The sequence below is a fragment of the Petaurus breviceps genome, unplaced genomic scaffold (genome assembly GCF_028583685.1).
Source record: "Petaurus breviceps papuanus isolate PSGF00001 unplaced genomic scaffold, PetGlider_PUasm1.0 126, whole genome shotgun sequence".
Lineage (NCBI taxonomy): Eukaryota > Metazoa > Chordata > Mammalia > Diprotodontia > Petauridae > Petaurus > Petaurus breviceps.
In genome coordinates this window covers 1,422,868-1,437,301 of record NW_027185655.1, presented here as the reverse complement: position 1 = coordinate 1,437,301, position 14,434 = coordinate 1,422,868, and the positions used below count along the sequence as shown (strand labels likewise).

Genomic DNA, 14,434 nt, shown 5'->3' with positions numbered 1-14,434 from the left:
TTCAATAATTCCCTGTAATTTTCCTCCTCTCTATTCTCACAACCCTGATCACTTGGTTGGGAATGTTGAATGAACTGCCTTTGTGACCTTGGTTATTTCTCTCAGCTGTAAAACGAAGGGGGCTGGCCTAGATGACCTCGAAGGTCCCTTCTAGCTCTTGATCTTCATTTTACAGTTGAGGAAACTGAGGCAGAGGTGATATCACTTGTACAGAGTTACAAAGCTACTAGTAAGTAGCTGAGACTAGCCCAGCCCTCCAACCCTCTGCCCAACCAAAGATGCTTGTTTTAACTCTTTCTTCTCTCCTAAGGTTCCCAGATACATTCTTTTGATGGCAGTTTGTGTTTGTTTTTTTTTTAGTACTTCTACATGCATGGTACCTTCTCTTCTGACACCTCAGACTTCTTTTATGGTTTCCTCTACGACAGTTCAGCCTGTTGCTGAAGCCATCTTTTTTTTTTTTTAATAAAAACGCGTTATTACCAGAGGCTCTTTTATACCTAGTTTTTTGCTTTATTTTCCTTTGTTCTCTATCAACCATAGTCGATGGGTGCCATGTTGTTTATTGCAAATAGCCCACTGGGGTAGCCATGTTTTCTTTAGGGCGAGAATTAAGAATTATTAACAAACAACACTTTACCTGACTGTGGCAATTGTGAGAAAAAATGGACATGTCACCACCCAACTCTTAATAGCGATATGGTCTTCTCAGTCATTTTTTCCGTACTGTACTAGGTCTTCCTCCCTCCAGCTCCTTTTCTGGTCCAGTCTTGATTTCGCTGGAGTAGGGAGGTCTAGGTGAGAGCATATGCCGGCAATGTTTTACAAATTCCAATCTTACAGAATTGCCAGAGCGAGGTGTCAAACACCGGACTCATGGGCCACTGCTCCCCAGTTAGACCAGAACCAGATTAAAATGTCATTGGGAAATGTTTGACAAAGTAAGTAAAAGTATGTAAAGTATGATGGGACATAGATAATGTTAATATGTGGCTTTCTAAATCAATATGCTGCCACAGGAATCCTTAAGTAATGCTTAGTGGCCCCCAGTTTCTATGTGTATTTGACACCACTGACCTAGGACACTCTCCCCTAGTGCCTAATTTGTGTAAACACATGGGGAAAATAGATTAAAAAGTGTGAAAGCCTATATACTTTTTTTTAGAAATACAGAAATTTAACTATTTATCTATTGTGCTCTCAGGTTTGCAAAATGCTTTTACAAATATTATCCCATTTGATCCTCATGATACCCCTGGGAATCAGGAGTGATATTATCCCGATTTTACAGTTAAATAAACTGAGGTAGATCGTGGTGAAGGAACTTTCCCAGGAGTTCCACAGCTACTAGGTGTTTGAGGCCACATTTGAACGCAGATCTTCCCGTCTCCAAGCCCAGTGCCCTATCCACTGAGCCACTGCTGTCTGTTACCTTAGGGCTTCAGATCAGTTCCTGTCCATTGTTTCTAGAAATGTGCTCAAACTGTTGCCTTGCAAATTGTAAAACAAATTGTAGAGAAGGAAACTGAATATGCCATTTTGATTAAGAAAATGAAATTCAAGCAAGCACATTTTTTTTGGTGAACAAATCTCCAGCTCATCTTTATTAAAAACAACTGAGAAAATATAAAAATAGCTTTTCATACAGGTTAGAGAAATAGAGCTATGCAAAATTAAATTATTTCACACACAGAAAGACATATTTTAGAGGTAACAATTTATAATAACTTCTTCAAAATGCCACTTTCAAATATACATGAAAATATCAAAACTGTTACATTTTTAGTTTTTTTGGAGGGAGGAGTCAGGGCAATTGGAGTTAAGTGACTTGCCCAAGGTCACACAGCTAGTAAGTGTCAAGAATCTGAGGCCAGATTTGAACTTAGGTCCTCCTGACTCCTGGGCTGGTACTCCATTCATTCCGCCACCTAGCCTCCCCAATGCATTTTTATTTTTAAGAAGTTTATCTGATGGTTACATTCCACATCATTTGTAGGTATTAAGGATAAAAGAGAAACAATCCTTCACTTGTTCACATTTTTTGGTGGCACAAGAAATTCAAGAACCTGTTGGGCCTGACTCCTTGAATTTTAATCAGGGCCCGTGGAGAACCTTACGTCAGTGACAAACAAGTGATTAACCACCTTTGCCTTTTGTAATTGCCAAAGCAATGGTACCAACTGGTAACTTTGGCCTCATTCCTCTTCTGTGTTGTTCTAGGATGGAAAAACACTGATGCTAGGCTCATTTCTAGGCTCCTACATATTTACTGGTCTTTCCAAAGACCAAATGAAAGGCAAGGACCTGCCTGTTCAGGGCTGATCACCTTCCAGGGAGCAACTCAGAGACACTGGGTACAGATGTAAAGTAACTGTGATTCTTGGATGGAAAAATCCTGATCTCTGCCCAGCAGTACCTGATACATAAAGCTGTGGGTTAAAAAAAGAATGTTCTGCAGCACATTTATATGCAGGCACCTCCTCGGAGGTCCAAGGGCCTGCTGGGGCATGTCACATCTCAATCCGAGAATGTTTTCACAGTGCCAAAAGGAACCATGTGTCTCTTTTTTCATCTACAATCCACTCTGTCAAACTGACCCTTTTTCCCCTTGAATAAAATGCCGGGTCAGCCAGAACTGTGGCCTGGCTGTGACTGTCCAAGGTTCTTGGTTTCAGGGGTAAATGGAGGCAGCCATCTTCAGTGCAGGGATTACCTTGAAGAGGACCCCTTTCACTGGCCACTTGGGAATCAAAAATAGAAATGATGCTTGTCGTGTTTTTAAAAGCTGTCCGGGCTACAGCCGGATACAAATGGGAAAACTTTTTTATTTCTTTTTGTTTCTCAAAGTCATTGTATAGAACAAAATTTCATTAAATAAAGAAATTTTAAAAAAAGTATTCTCACAGATATAATTAGAATGATTATAATTGTTGAGCTTTATTTAGCTCTCTGCAGGTTACAAGACCCTTTACAAATATGATTTCACTCGATGTTCATGACTACCCAGGGTGGTAAATGGCAAAGGGATCATTTCCCCAGTTTTAGAGAAGAGGAAACAGGCTCAAAGTGATATTGCCCATGGTAATACAGAGCGGTTAAGAGGGTGTTTGTGAGTGTGCTAATTCAAAGAGATCTCTTCTGCCTCCAAGCCCAGGGCTCTCCCTCTATATGACACTTTCTCTTGGCCCAATGCTGTAGTTAATTCAATAAGCCCTGGGAAACCCATGCATCTATGCCCTAAGCTCTGGGTTAAGAGGGGAGGACTCTGCCTGCCTCTGACCTGCGACTCCATGGCACACGGCACATTGCAGACGATGCATTCCTCTGAAGGAAGGTGCCCTGACCCTGACGTTTACCAGCTAGTGGCCTCAGACACTTACTTAACCCTCTGTGGGGATCAGTCTTCCTCAGTCAACCCAATGACAAGCATGCTAAGCTCCTACTATGTGCCAGGAGTTAAGGCTACAAATACAATATGTTATTTGAAATACATGGATAAACTGGATAATCTCTAAACTTTACTTTCAGCTGCAAAATCCCATGATCTGAGGGTCCAGAGGTGCAACAGGGTGAGCTGGGGCTGCTGGAGATATAGGCCCTCCCTGAGTCCCAAGGAGGCTACACGCAGACCACACAGGGCTCCCATCTTTGCCAGGCCCCTCCACTGCCTCACACAAGGCTTTCTCATTTGGGGGGAAATTCTCATCAAAATTTCTTAACACTCTTTTAATACTCTTTTCTACTAAAGGACAAGATGAATCCTAAAACATTTTAAGAGTATCTTAATTTAAAAAAAACCCAAATGCAAACTTGCAAGACAGATGAAACAAGGTTTAATGATTTTTACCAGGGGGGTTAACTTTACCAATGGGATTCACCAAAGGGTTCCTATAAATGGGAATCATATTGGATGTAATAAAGAATTTGGTTTTCAAAAAGGTGACTGGCTTTTTAGGAATGTGTCAATTGTGTAAAAACAGGATACATCTATATTATATCTCAGGAAAAAGAAAATCCTGCTCCTGAGAAGCTGGTTCTTGAGGCCCGATGTCCGAAGAGGTGAGTGCTACACGGCTTTCATTCTGACCGTTTCCAGATTGCAGGGGAAAGGAAATCTGAAACTGGTGAGGTTTAAGTACTTGTATCATGAAGAAGACTGGATAGAAATGACCAATATTCAAGATGATGGGAGAACAGAGGCATAGAGCTCCAGAGCTGGAAGGCACACTAGTCCATTTAACTCAACCCCATGATTTACTCTTATGATCATAGTGTCTCAGGGTCTCTTGTCCAGAGGCCCACTACTGCTGGAGACCAAGCCAGGACCAGAGCACAGGCCATCTGGATCGTGGTCCTGTACCCTTCCTGTCACTGAGACCCAAAGCAAACACACTACAGTTTTGGGTATTTTCCATGATATGTTCTTCCTGAAGGCAATTTGTTATTAAATTTTGTACACATTATTTAAAAATATACAGCAAACCAAGGCATTTAGCAAGATGATATACAATGTAAAGACAATAAATTAACAGCCCCATCTTCCTATACACACAAAGGATCCTTTCAAGGGTCCTGCCAGACCAAGAAGGGCATGGTCCATCTAATGAGAGTGGCTAGTGACTTCCAGGACACATTACCGGGAGCTGTCCGCTCAGGGTGGGTTTCAGTGTTTCTAATGATGGGTGCGCCACAGCATCACTGGATGACCAAGGAAGGCTCATTACGTGGCCAAGCCAAAGGACAGTTTAAATGCCAGTTCGATGGCAATTTCAGTGACCGAGTCATGAAAACACACGTAGAGTTCTTGAGGCTTGGGCTCTAAGAAGAGTCTCCTGTAAGGAAAAAGAAGGCCATGCTAGCTTTGGAAGGATGCCCTGATTTCATTTTCAGTCATCAGCTTGAGCTTCGAAGGATTTACTGCAGCTCAAGAAGCCACTATACAAAGATAGGAAGGGGCAGGAGCCAGGGCAATTCCCAAAAGACCTATTTTATTGACATTTGTTACTAAGCTCCTTGGTTTCCCTTAAAGTATTAAAAATGTAGCATGATTTCACTTGTGATAAAAGTGACGGTGTTGAGCCAGCCCCTCTAAGCTTCTTCATGTTAATCAGGGAGGATGCTTGGGGTTCCCTCACTTAGGTCCGTGCTTCTGGCCTTAGCTATATACTATCAGCCAAGTTCCATAATTCGGGTCACTTTGTTCTCAGTCTGATGGTAGGAGGGAGGTTGAAATTTTATTTGGATTTCTTTAAAGACCACCAGTTAGAATCAGGATTTTAATCACTCTAGGTGTAACAAAACATTTGGTCACAGATAGTTTCAGAGCTCAGGGCTCTTCTGGTGCTGTTTCCTTAGTTTATATATGGAGGAGGCTGAGGACTTGAGAGTCTGAGGGGCTCATGTGAGGCCACCAAGGCCAGGGTGGGATTTCAGTCTTTCAAACCAATCCTCTTTCCATTAACTGTTCTTGTCTCAGTTTGGAGGCCTCCATCTCAAAAGGGGTGGGGGCAGATGACCGATTGACTCTAATCTGGAAAGCCCCTCCTGCCTATTCCAAACACCTCCCTTCTGGGCAAGGGGAACAACTTCCTAGGGTCCTCCTGCCTCCAGCTTCTCTCCTACGGAGGACCCCACATTCATCTTCACACAGAATCTTTCTGTGTTATATCCTTGCTCAAAATTCTCTACTGGTACCCCACTGTTGACAGGGGTTGCCAGAATCAAGGGTGATACTAGGGATTACTCTGATATAGGGAACTCAGGGGGGACGGGCATCTCTTTCTACCAAAGAAGTGCACATTTGGCAGCACATTCTCTGGACAGTCTGGAGACTGAGAGACTACATCATTTGCCTGGGGTCATACAGCCCCCTTCCCTTCCTTCTCTTCTTTTTCCTTCCTTCCTGACTTTAAATCTGGCTCTATATCTACCTGCTTCTCCAGCTGGGGTTTATACCCCCACAAATTGCCCACTATGTTAAACATGAGTCGAGAGTTTCCTTTGTTCCAATGCATGTGCCTTTCCAGGCAATCCAAACCAGCTTCCAAACCATTGTTCCAGGACAAGGCTTCCACTTACCCTACAACCCAGTAAGCCATGACCGGAGGCGGTTTTTTCTGATCTGTCCAGTTTTCAGGGGAACATTCAAATAACACGCCATGTTCTTTCACAGGGCTGAGGGGGGATGCAGCATGAGTTGACTCAAAGTTGCCTTCACCATTAAGGGTCTTTTTCTATAAGTTAATGGGAGAAGCATTCATTCATAAAAAGTCAATGATTTGCCCAAGTATAGAGATTTTTCATCAATGAACAGGAATTGTCGGACCCAAGTAGTCAAATATTCCACAGAAGCAATTTCAAATGGCTTATATTTGAAGACCGAGCACTGTAAACGTCATTCTCATTTCTCTCCTGAACATTATTTCCAAATTTCACTTTCTAAAGCTTGTTAGAAATAATACCTCATTTCAACCTTGCAATGAATGCATAATCTGAAATCCAACTTTCTCCTAAAGTATATACTAGAAATGGGAAATAGGGAATGGAGGGAGTGAGAGAATAGTTATTTAGTTGTGTACGCTCAAGCAACAAAAGAGATCAATCTGGCGAATTACCATGAAGACAGAGATGGGCCAAGGACGTGTGGATGGGTCTGTGTGTCTGGAGGCAGGGAGTGTGGAGGGCCCCCGGGGGAAAGACAAGGAAAAGCTGACCGTGCCACCCAAAAGCAGACGTGAGGACACGGGGTGTACTGGTCCTGGAACAAACCCTGGCATAAACATTTATGAAAGTGTACTCCAGGCTCTGTGCTAAGTACTTTGTGAATATTATCCTAGTGAACACTCCCAACAACCCTGGGTGCTATTATTAGTCCCATTTTACAGGTGAGCAAAGCAAGGAAGAGAGTGGGGGCCTAGGGCCACACAGCTAGTAAGCATCTGAGGCTGGATTTGACCTTAGGTTTTCCTGACTTTAGACCCAGTGCTCTAGCCACTGTCATTCAGCTGCCGTGAAAGATAAATAAATCAAAGAGAACACTAACATATGTCCCACTGAAAACATCACAAATTTTTAAAAATTCTTCTTTCTTTCCTCTTGGTTTTTAATTAGGGAGGAGTCAGGGATGGGGTTTGTAGCAACAATGATGTCAAAAAAAGAGGTCCAGTGAAAGAATGCACAGAGGCGAACTGAAGGAAATTCAGAAGGAAGTACAGATGAGCAGCAAAGGTTTGAGGCTAACATGTGGAATTTGTTACATACTTTTTAAAAAAGCAAAAGTTGGGGCAGCTAGGTGGCGCAGTAAATAGAGCACTGGCCCTGGAGTCAGGAGGACCTGAGTTCAAATCTGACCTCAGACACAACACACACACACACAAAACTAGCCGTGTGACCTTGTGCAAGTCACTTAACCCCAATTGCCCTCCAAAAAGTAAAAAAAAAATGAAAAAAGCAGGAGTTGCAGAATAGAGATTGACAGTTTCATATAGAGCCTTTGGTGTTCAGTCTGCATACTCTATCTGAGGTATTTAAGTTCAGAATTTAAAATAGGAAATAAAAAAACCCTAAAACTCAATAAGGTGTTTCTGTAACAAACACTGACATCCTATGCATCAAACCTTAGAATATTTGTTTAAAATATTTATCATACTCTTGCTAAATGGAAGTAGTACAGAGGAATAATGTCATTTTAGAATTGTAAGGGAGGTTAGGGATGGGGACACTGATGTCCAGGAATATTAATTACCTTGTCTAAAGTCACACAATGAGTTAGAGTAAAAATCAAGCCTCGTGTTAAAGTCTCCTTAATTTCTGGAATCTGGGAATTAGGACCACATTGCTTTATCTAAAGGGAAGTGTTTCAGGAGAGCCAAGGAACTCACCAGCTTGGCACTGCTTACACACAGACACATACACACACACTCACAAACACACACAGTTGCACACAGGTTAACTTTCCTTCTTGGGAGACCAGATTTATTGTTTGTACATATCCAGTCACAAAAGAACCTTTTGCTTCTATCCTTCGGGAGCTCAGTCGTCTTTTTTTGGCTTGGCTCTTTGTCATTCAATAGCACCGTAAACAACACTCTAGTTGCAGATGGTCTAGAAACTGCTCACATCCGGAGGCAGGAGAGACCTGAGCTTCCATGGGGACTTGGGTTCAGAGGACTTTATTTTGCACCCTGGCTCTGTTCTTTACTGACCTGGTGGCCTTAGGGGAGTCTAAACTCTTTCCCTTTCTCAGACTGGTAAAATGTCCCTGGTCACAAGTTTAAATACCTCACAGCTTGTATTATGTAATCATTTGGGGTCCACTGTTTAACTTGGACCAGCGTAACTCATTCATGTAATAAACTGAAAAGAGCCCCCCTCCCCCCAAAAAAGTCTGTTTGTTGTCCACTTTTTAAAAAAATCTACAAATGTTCTTGGCTTAATTTGTCTTGGCTTCTTAGCCCATTTTCAGGCTCATTTTCTTTCAACTGCCTTTCACTATTCACTAATATGATTCTATTTCTAGTTTTCTTTTATACAGGACGATGGAGACTGATTAAAAAACAACTGGATTTCATAATTAGGGGATCCCTGATAATCTCAAGAGAGCATTTTCTGTACAGTGATGATGGTAGAAGCCAGGATTGTATCTACACCACTTTTTCTAAGTGTTCGGTAGTGAAAGCAGGACTGGGGGGAAGGAAGGGGAAAGGGAGGAGGGGGTGAGGAGAGGAGTGATCCCTGCTCCTGGTGCATCTTCCTAGGATATCAGGAACAGGGAGAACCAAAGGTTAACCGCGGCCACAAATAAGCATGAACATACCTCATACTTCAAGGACTGCTGGAAGACTGTACGAATGGAAAGACAGCATCGATGGAAATTCTTTATTAGCTGAGGATGGAGAGAACCACTGAACTGGGCCACCTCTTCATGGGTGGGAGTAACAAAGATCCCTTGCACTGTTTCTAAGGCAATATAGTGAAAAAGTGTGTTCTCCGTGCCAGACGTCAGCCTGGGAAATAAAAAGAGGAAGCAAGTACATTTCTTTCAACTAGACAGTTAATTCTCTCTCCCCCTTTAACTGACATTATTGCTCAAGTTATCAGGTAATTTTAATCAAACAAGAGGCTAAAGTTTAGTCTATAGTAGAGGAAAATCATAATGGTGTCATTTCAACTTGTTTAATGAGGATTTAATCTCGCTATAAAACAATAAACGTTGGTTAAATACTTTTTTTTTTCCTAGCACGGTTGCTAATCAAAGACTTATTTGAGCCATATTTTCCTTTATTACCTATGAGACTACAGTGATTATAAGGAGAAAAAAATCAATAAGCATTTAGCTACTAGGTACTATGTCTGAAATACTAGACAGAAACAAAAGTCTTTATTCTTAAGCTATTTAAATTCTATTGCAGGAAAGAAATAAGTATGTAAGTACACATATGTACACATATGTGTATCTATGAAGAAACACTAAGTAAACATAAGTAAATCATCCCATAACATATGTCCATGTGCATGCTCTGTGTCCGTGCACACAGAGTGTGATCCTGACTGTGCTGTTGGTACGTGAGCTCTTTCTTTTAGGGCTGCTTTCAGAATTTTCTCTTTGATCTAGAAGTTCTGGATTTCGGTCATGCTGTCTCCTAAGTATTTTCAGTTTGCGCTTTCTTCTAGGACTGTTTTTTCTTCTATTTGTCATTTTGCCCTCTGATTATAAGAGTGTTGGGTTGGTTTTTTTCTTTTATAATTTCCTGAAATATGATGTCGAGGCTTCTTGTTTGGTCGTAATTTTCAGGAAGTCTGATCATTCTTAAATTACCTTTCTTTGACCTGTTTTCCAGGTGAGTTTCTGATAGCATTTTCTTCAGTCCTCTGGAGTCATGAAGCTCAGTCGGATTCATTCTAATTTTGAGGGAGTTCATGGCTTAGATTTGCGTCTTTTTTTCTGAGTTATTTATTACTTTCATTTTTTTCCTCCAGAGCTCTCATTTCAGTTTCCTTTCTGAGCTCTTGCTTCATTTTTTCTCACCATTCTTGTAGTCGGGGAGGCTAAGCCTCCCCCACAGGGTATGCAGCCCCTGCCCCTGGCTAAACTGATCCCTTCCAGTCTCCTTCTGTCCCTGTCCCTTCAGGGACTCCCCATTGCCTCTCTGAATAAATACACACTCTTCTCTTGGGTCTTTATAATCAGCCCCATGAAGACTTAGGGCTCATAAGCTTCTCCTTATGCTCTTACTTAGTTCCCTATTCTGCCAGACTGGACTAGTTGCTGTTCCCTGTCCATGACACACCCTCTCTAGGCCTCTGCACAAACGGCCCCCCGCGTCTGATCTTCTCTCCCTCCCCTAGGACTTACAGATTCCTTGGCCTCAGCTCAAGGGTCACCTATTACAGGAAGTCCAGCCTGGTTCCCTCAACTAGCAGTGCCTTCCTCCTCACAAACAGGCTGCATCTCCATTTTGTATCTGTATTTTTGCTTACAACACAATAGAACACAAGCTTCCTGAAGGCAAGGACCATTTTGTATTTCATTTTGTATTCCCTGTACTTCATGCAGTGACAGGTGCATACTTGGCAAGTGCTTAATTAGTGTGTTTGTTGAATGAATGAATGAAGTATTATTGATAGGACAATATGCTTGTGGTGGGAAACAAGAAATTGTTTCTTAACGATTACATTATTTGCCATTACAATCACAAAATGATTTTAAATACTTAAAAAGGCTAGATATCCTTCTGAATTCTACCTTCTCAGGAATTTTCCTCCCTGAAAAGAAAGCTAAAAGCTTCATGAAAATGAGTACTAAACACGTTTCTTACTTCATGGCATCAAAGAGTTCCATTTCTTTTTCTGAGAGGTCCTTCTTCATCCTTCCTAAATGAAAAGGATTTGGAAGAGTAGCTTTCTTTTTAGTGGCCTGGAAAACAAACAATATTCCCAAATCTAATTGGTGCCTCTCATGACAGAATCAAACAGCATTAAGAATCACAAAAACAACACATTATAGCTATACTGAACAGAAACACTCGCTAATTTTTGACAGCTATTTGAAACTGAATGAGATTTCTTTTTTTAATTAGGTTGATTCTAAGCTAAAACAACCACAGTAGACTTTATGTAGAGGCGGACAGAGGAGGTCAGATATCCACGGTACATTTGGCTCAGTATTCCAATGCTAAGTAAGAAATCATGGACCAGGCCCAGGTACCAAGCTGTGGGAAGGCATGGCTGGTTTTCTAAAGTCAACCTGGAAGGTTGGCTGTTGCTTTTCTCAGGAGTCACATGGCTTTGTAACTCATTAGTTATAAATCTGTCCAAACCCTCTCTGAACTCCTCAGATTTCCTTCCAGTACTAACTTTTGAGATGACATCCACAAGCTTATTACTTATATGAAGGAGTTCATCAAATCATGAAATGTTAGGATGGGGAACGGTGTCAACGAGACTTTGAATTACGGTGTTCTAGAGATAAATGTATCCCTATTTGTTCTAAACCTACCTTACTTTGGAAAAATGGTAGAGGGATCCAGTGGTTGTAAGGCCAGATGACCTTCCCAACTCAGAGAGTCTGATTCTGGGCTTCTAAAGATACCTCCTCATTCCTTTTTTTTGTGTTTTTTTTTTTTTTTTTTTCTTTTTGGGGGGGGAAGGTAGGGCAATTGGGGTTAAGTGACTTGCCCAAGGTCACACGGCTAGTTAAGTGTTTTAAGAGTCTGAGGCCAGATTTGAACTCAGGTCCTCCTGACTCCAGGGCCAGTGCTCTATTCACTGCACCACCTAGCCGCCCCGATACCTCCTCATTCTGGTCCTCTGGGATTTGCTGAAGAAGTTCACTGTCACTTTAAGTCCATCATGTACGGTTTTCTGATGCTATTCGTGTGCCCCAGCCACAATATCTGAGCCCATCCTTGTACAGCAGGCAGTCCAGCAGGCCTTCATTTTTGGACCCTCCTCCAATGCCTAAGGCCTCAACTTCTGCCACCCTCCTTTTTTTTTCATTCTTCCATTAACCTCCTCACAGTGTGGAGGTGACTATGGTTCAGAAGGTTAAGCCAAACACAAATGTGGAAAAGTGTTTCCATGCTTGGGAAACCAAATCCTGCTGGCACCTTTCTCATAGTGAGTCACTGCAAGTTTTCTCTGGCCCCATCAATTTTTTAGAAATTTAGCCCTGAGAATGCATTTAGGGGTGGGTCAGTTCTGGGTACGTGGCAGAGTTCCAGACCCATGCTTGCCTTGACTGAGGTACAAGTCTGCAGGATCAGCCCTGTTCTGGATTCTTCTGTCTACAGAGTCTAACCCAACCTGATCCATAATGCAGGGTTGCCAGAAAAGTCTGAACAGATCAAGGGACAGGGTCAGCCAAGGATCACCATTCCTGGACCACCTAGGCCCTCGGAATTGTTAACCTTTCTTGCTAAAAAAATATCTGAGTTATGCATCACTGGTCTGTTAATTATGGTGAACAACAACCCATCTCAAATAAGGTGTGCTCTGGCATCCTTGGAAAGGTGAGCTCAGCAGGGCTTGGAGGGCCTTGAGTGAACACACGTACCTTGAGCAAGGCACTGCTGGCTTGTGGCCCTCCAGGACTCTGAGCTTCCTTGGCCCTCTGCTTGCGGAGTGGATCCGGGGTCATGTGTGGGCTGGGGCCACCGCCTTCCCCAGGACCTTCAGTGCCATTGTCGGAGCCCCCACTGCCTCTGGAAGGACTGAGCTGCCGTGTCTTTAGAGAGTAGTCGCTAAAGAGCCTTCTCCGGCTGGAAGGAGAGGTGATGACCCTAGATGTGTGTTGGAACTTGGTGAGGAGAGGGGAGGAGGTTAAGCTTTCGAGTTTATCTCGAGAGGAGGGAAGGAACCAGTCTGCACAAGACAAACAGGGGTTTGAAGGAGAGGTCAGCCTCTCATCGAGGCTGGCCTCTACTCCCTCCAGCTGAAGGAGAGTGGCTTTAGCCTGGTCCACATAGATGCAATCGGGTCCTGGATGCCCAACAGCTTTGGATGTGCATCCTCCAGCCTCCAGCAGCACACACAGCAAAAAATGCTTCTGTAAGAAAACAGTTATTGAGACAGGTTTTACCAGAGTGTGAGTGACTACTGGAAAAACATCTTTAAGAGAGTAGTGTTGTCTAACATAACACAAAACTTTGGAGTTGGAAACAATCTCGGACACCATCTAGTCTGCCAGCTCTGGTGTCCCTCCCGGGACATCCTCTGCAGGCCTTCCTCTGGCCATGTTGGTCACACTCTTCGGAGTCACAAGAACTGAGGAGAGCACAGCCCGTGGGCTCAGCGGGCGCCCATCTTCCTGCTCTGGACACAGGTCCTCTTGGGGCAGGACGGGGCTCCTCCCGCTCCCTTATCACATGGCTGGCTCACGCTGAGATCGCAGAACTTCCCATCTTTCTCACCTGAATTACTGCCCAGCCGCACACACGTACCCCATTCTGCCCTGGGGAAGCTGATGCTTTAGGCATCCCCATTCTTGTCCATTACATTTCAGTTTCTTAGAACCATTCCATGGGACTGATCTTTGGAAGGGTCCTTAGGGGCCATTTAATCCAACTCCTCCCCCCCCACCCCCAAGTCCTTACTCTAACAGACCTGACCTGAAGTTGTCCAGCCCCCCTTTGAAGGCCATCTGGGAGGGGAGCCCCTCAGGTCCTGCACTTTGGGACAGCTGCCACTGTCATGAAAATTCTCCATTGTGAAACTCAGTTCTGCCCTCCAGGGCTAAGCAAATAAAGGTCAATCCCCTTCACCTGCCAGTCTTTCACATACCTGAGGACAGTGTCCTCCCATCGGCCTGAGTCTTTCCTTTTCCAGCCAAAATGTCCCTAGTTCCTTCAAAGGTTTCTCCTATGACACGGACTCCAGGCCATTCCCCCTCCTAGCTGGCTTCCTCTTGATGCTCTTCAGAGCTTATGAATGAATGAATTATTAAGACTTAATGTGTACAAAGCACTGTCCCTGAGAAGTAGACAGTCCCTGCTTTCAAGGAGTTCCATTTCAGTGGGGGAGACCACACCATGTAGGAAGTTATCAATTATCTTCTTACACTAGGGACACACTGCTCCAGAAGAGGCCTGACTAATGGGTCAGTCATCGCCCCTAGCCTGGGTCACCTGTAAACTGGATGAAGGGACGTCAACGGCTTCATCTGAGTCGCTGATGAAAGAGTCAAGACCCATTGGAGGCGCTCAGCCATGCTGACAGTCAGCCATTAATGATGGCGACTCCTAGAATACAGCCCTCTAGTTCATGTCTCCATCATCTCCAAAGCAGGATGAGCTACTTATCCAAAGCTTTGCTAACACAAACTCCAGGCTCCCTTCTTCATCTACTGCTTTAGTAATCCTGCCAAAGAAGGAGCCTGTCTCAGAGCGCAATCACCTCACCTCTGTAACAACCCATTCTACAACTTTCCCAGGAACAG

At 43.4% G+C, this 14,434-nt stretch overlaps 1 protein-coding gene across 1 annotated transcript in view; it reads right to left on the bottom strand.

The window, feature by feature from the left end:
* Positions 1–2,501: 2,501 nt before the first annotated feature.
* Positions 2,502–14,434, bottom strand: part of INTU (inturned planar cell polarity protein) — a 70,176-nt gene continuing 58,243 nt past the window's right edge. The window contains exons 12-16 of the mRNA XM_069091165.1: positions 12,554–13,045; positions 10,818–10,915; positions 8,816–9,005; positions 6,079–6,233; positions 2,502–4,832 (exon numbers count right to left, since the gene is read on the bottom strand). Coding sequence (XP_068947266.1) covers positions 4,721–4,832; positions 6,079–6,233; positions 8,816–9,005; positions 10,818–10,915; positions 12,554–13,045 — 1,047 coding nt within the window. The 3' untranslated portion in view covers positions 2,502–4,720. The remainder of the gene's footprint in view (positions 4,833–6,078; positions 6,234–8,815; positions 9,006–10,817; positions 10,916–12,553; positions 13,046–14,434) is intronic.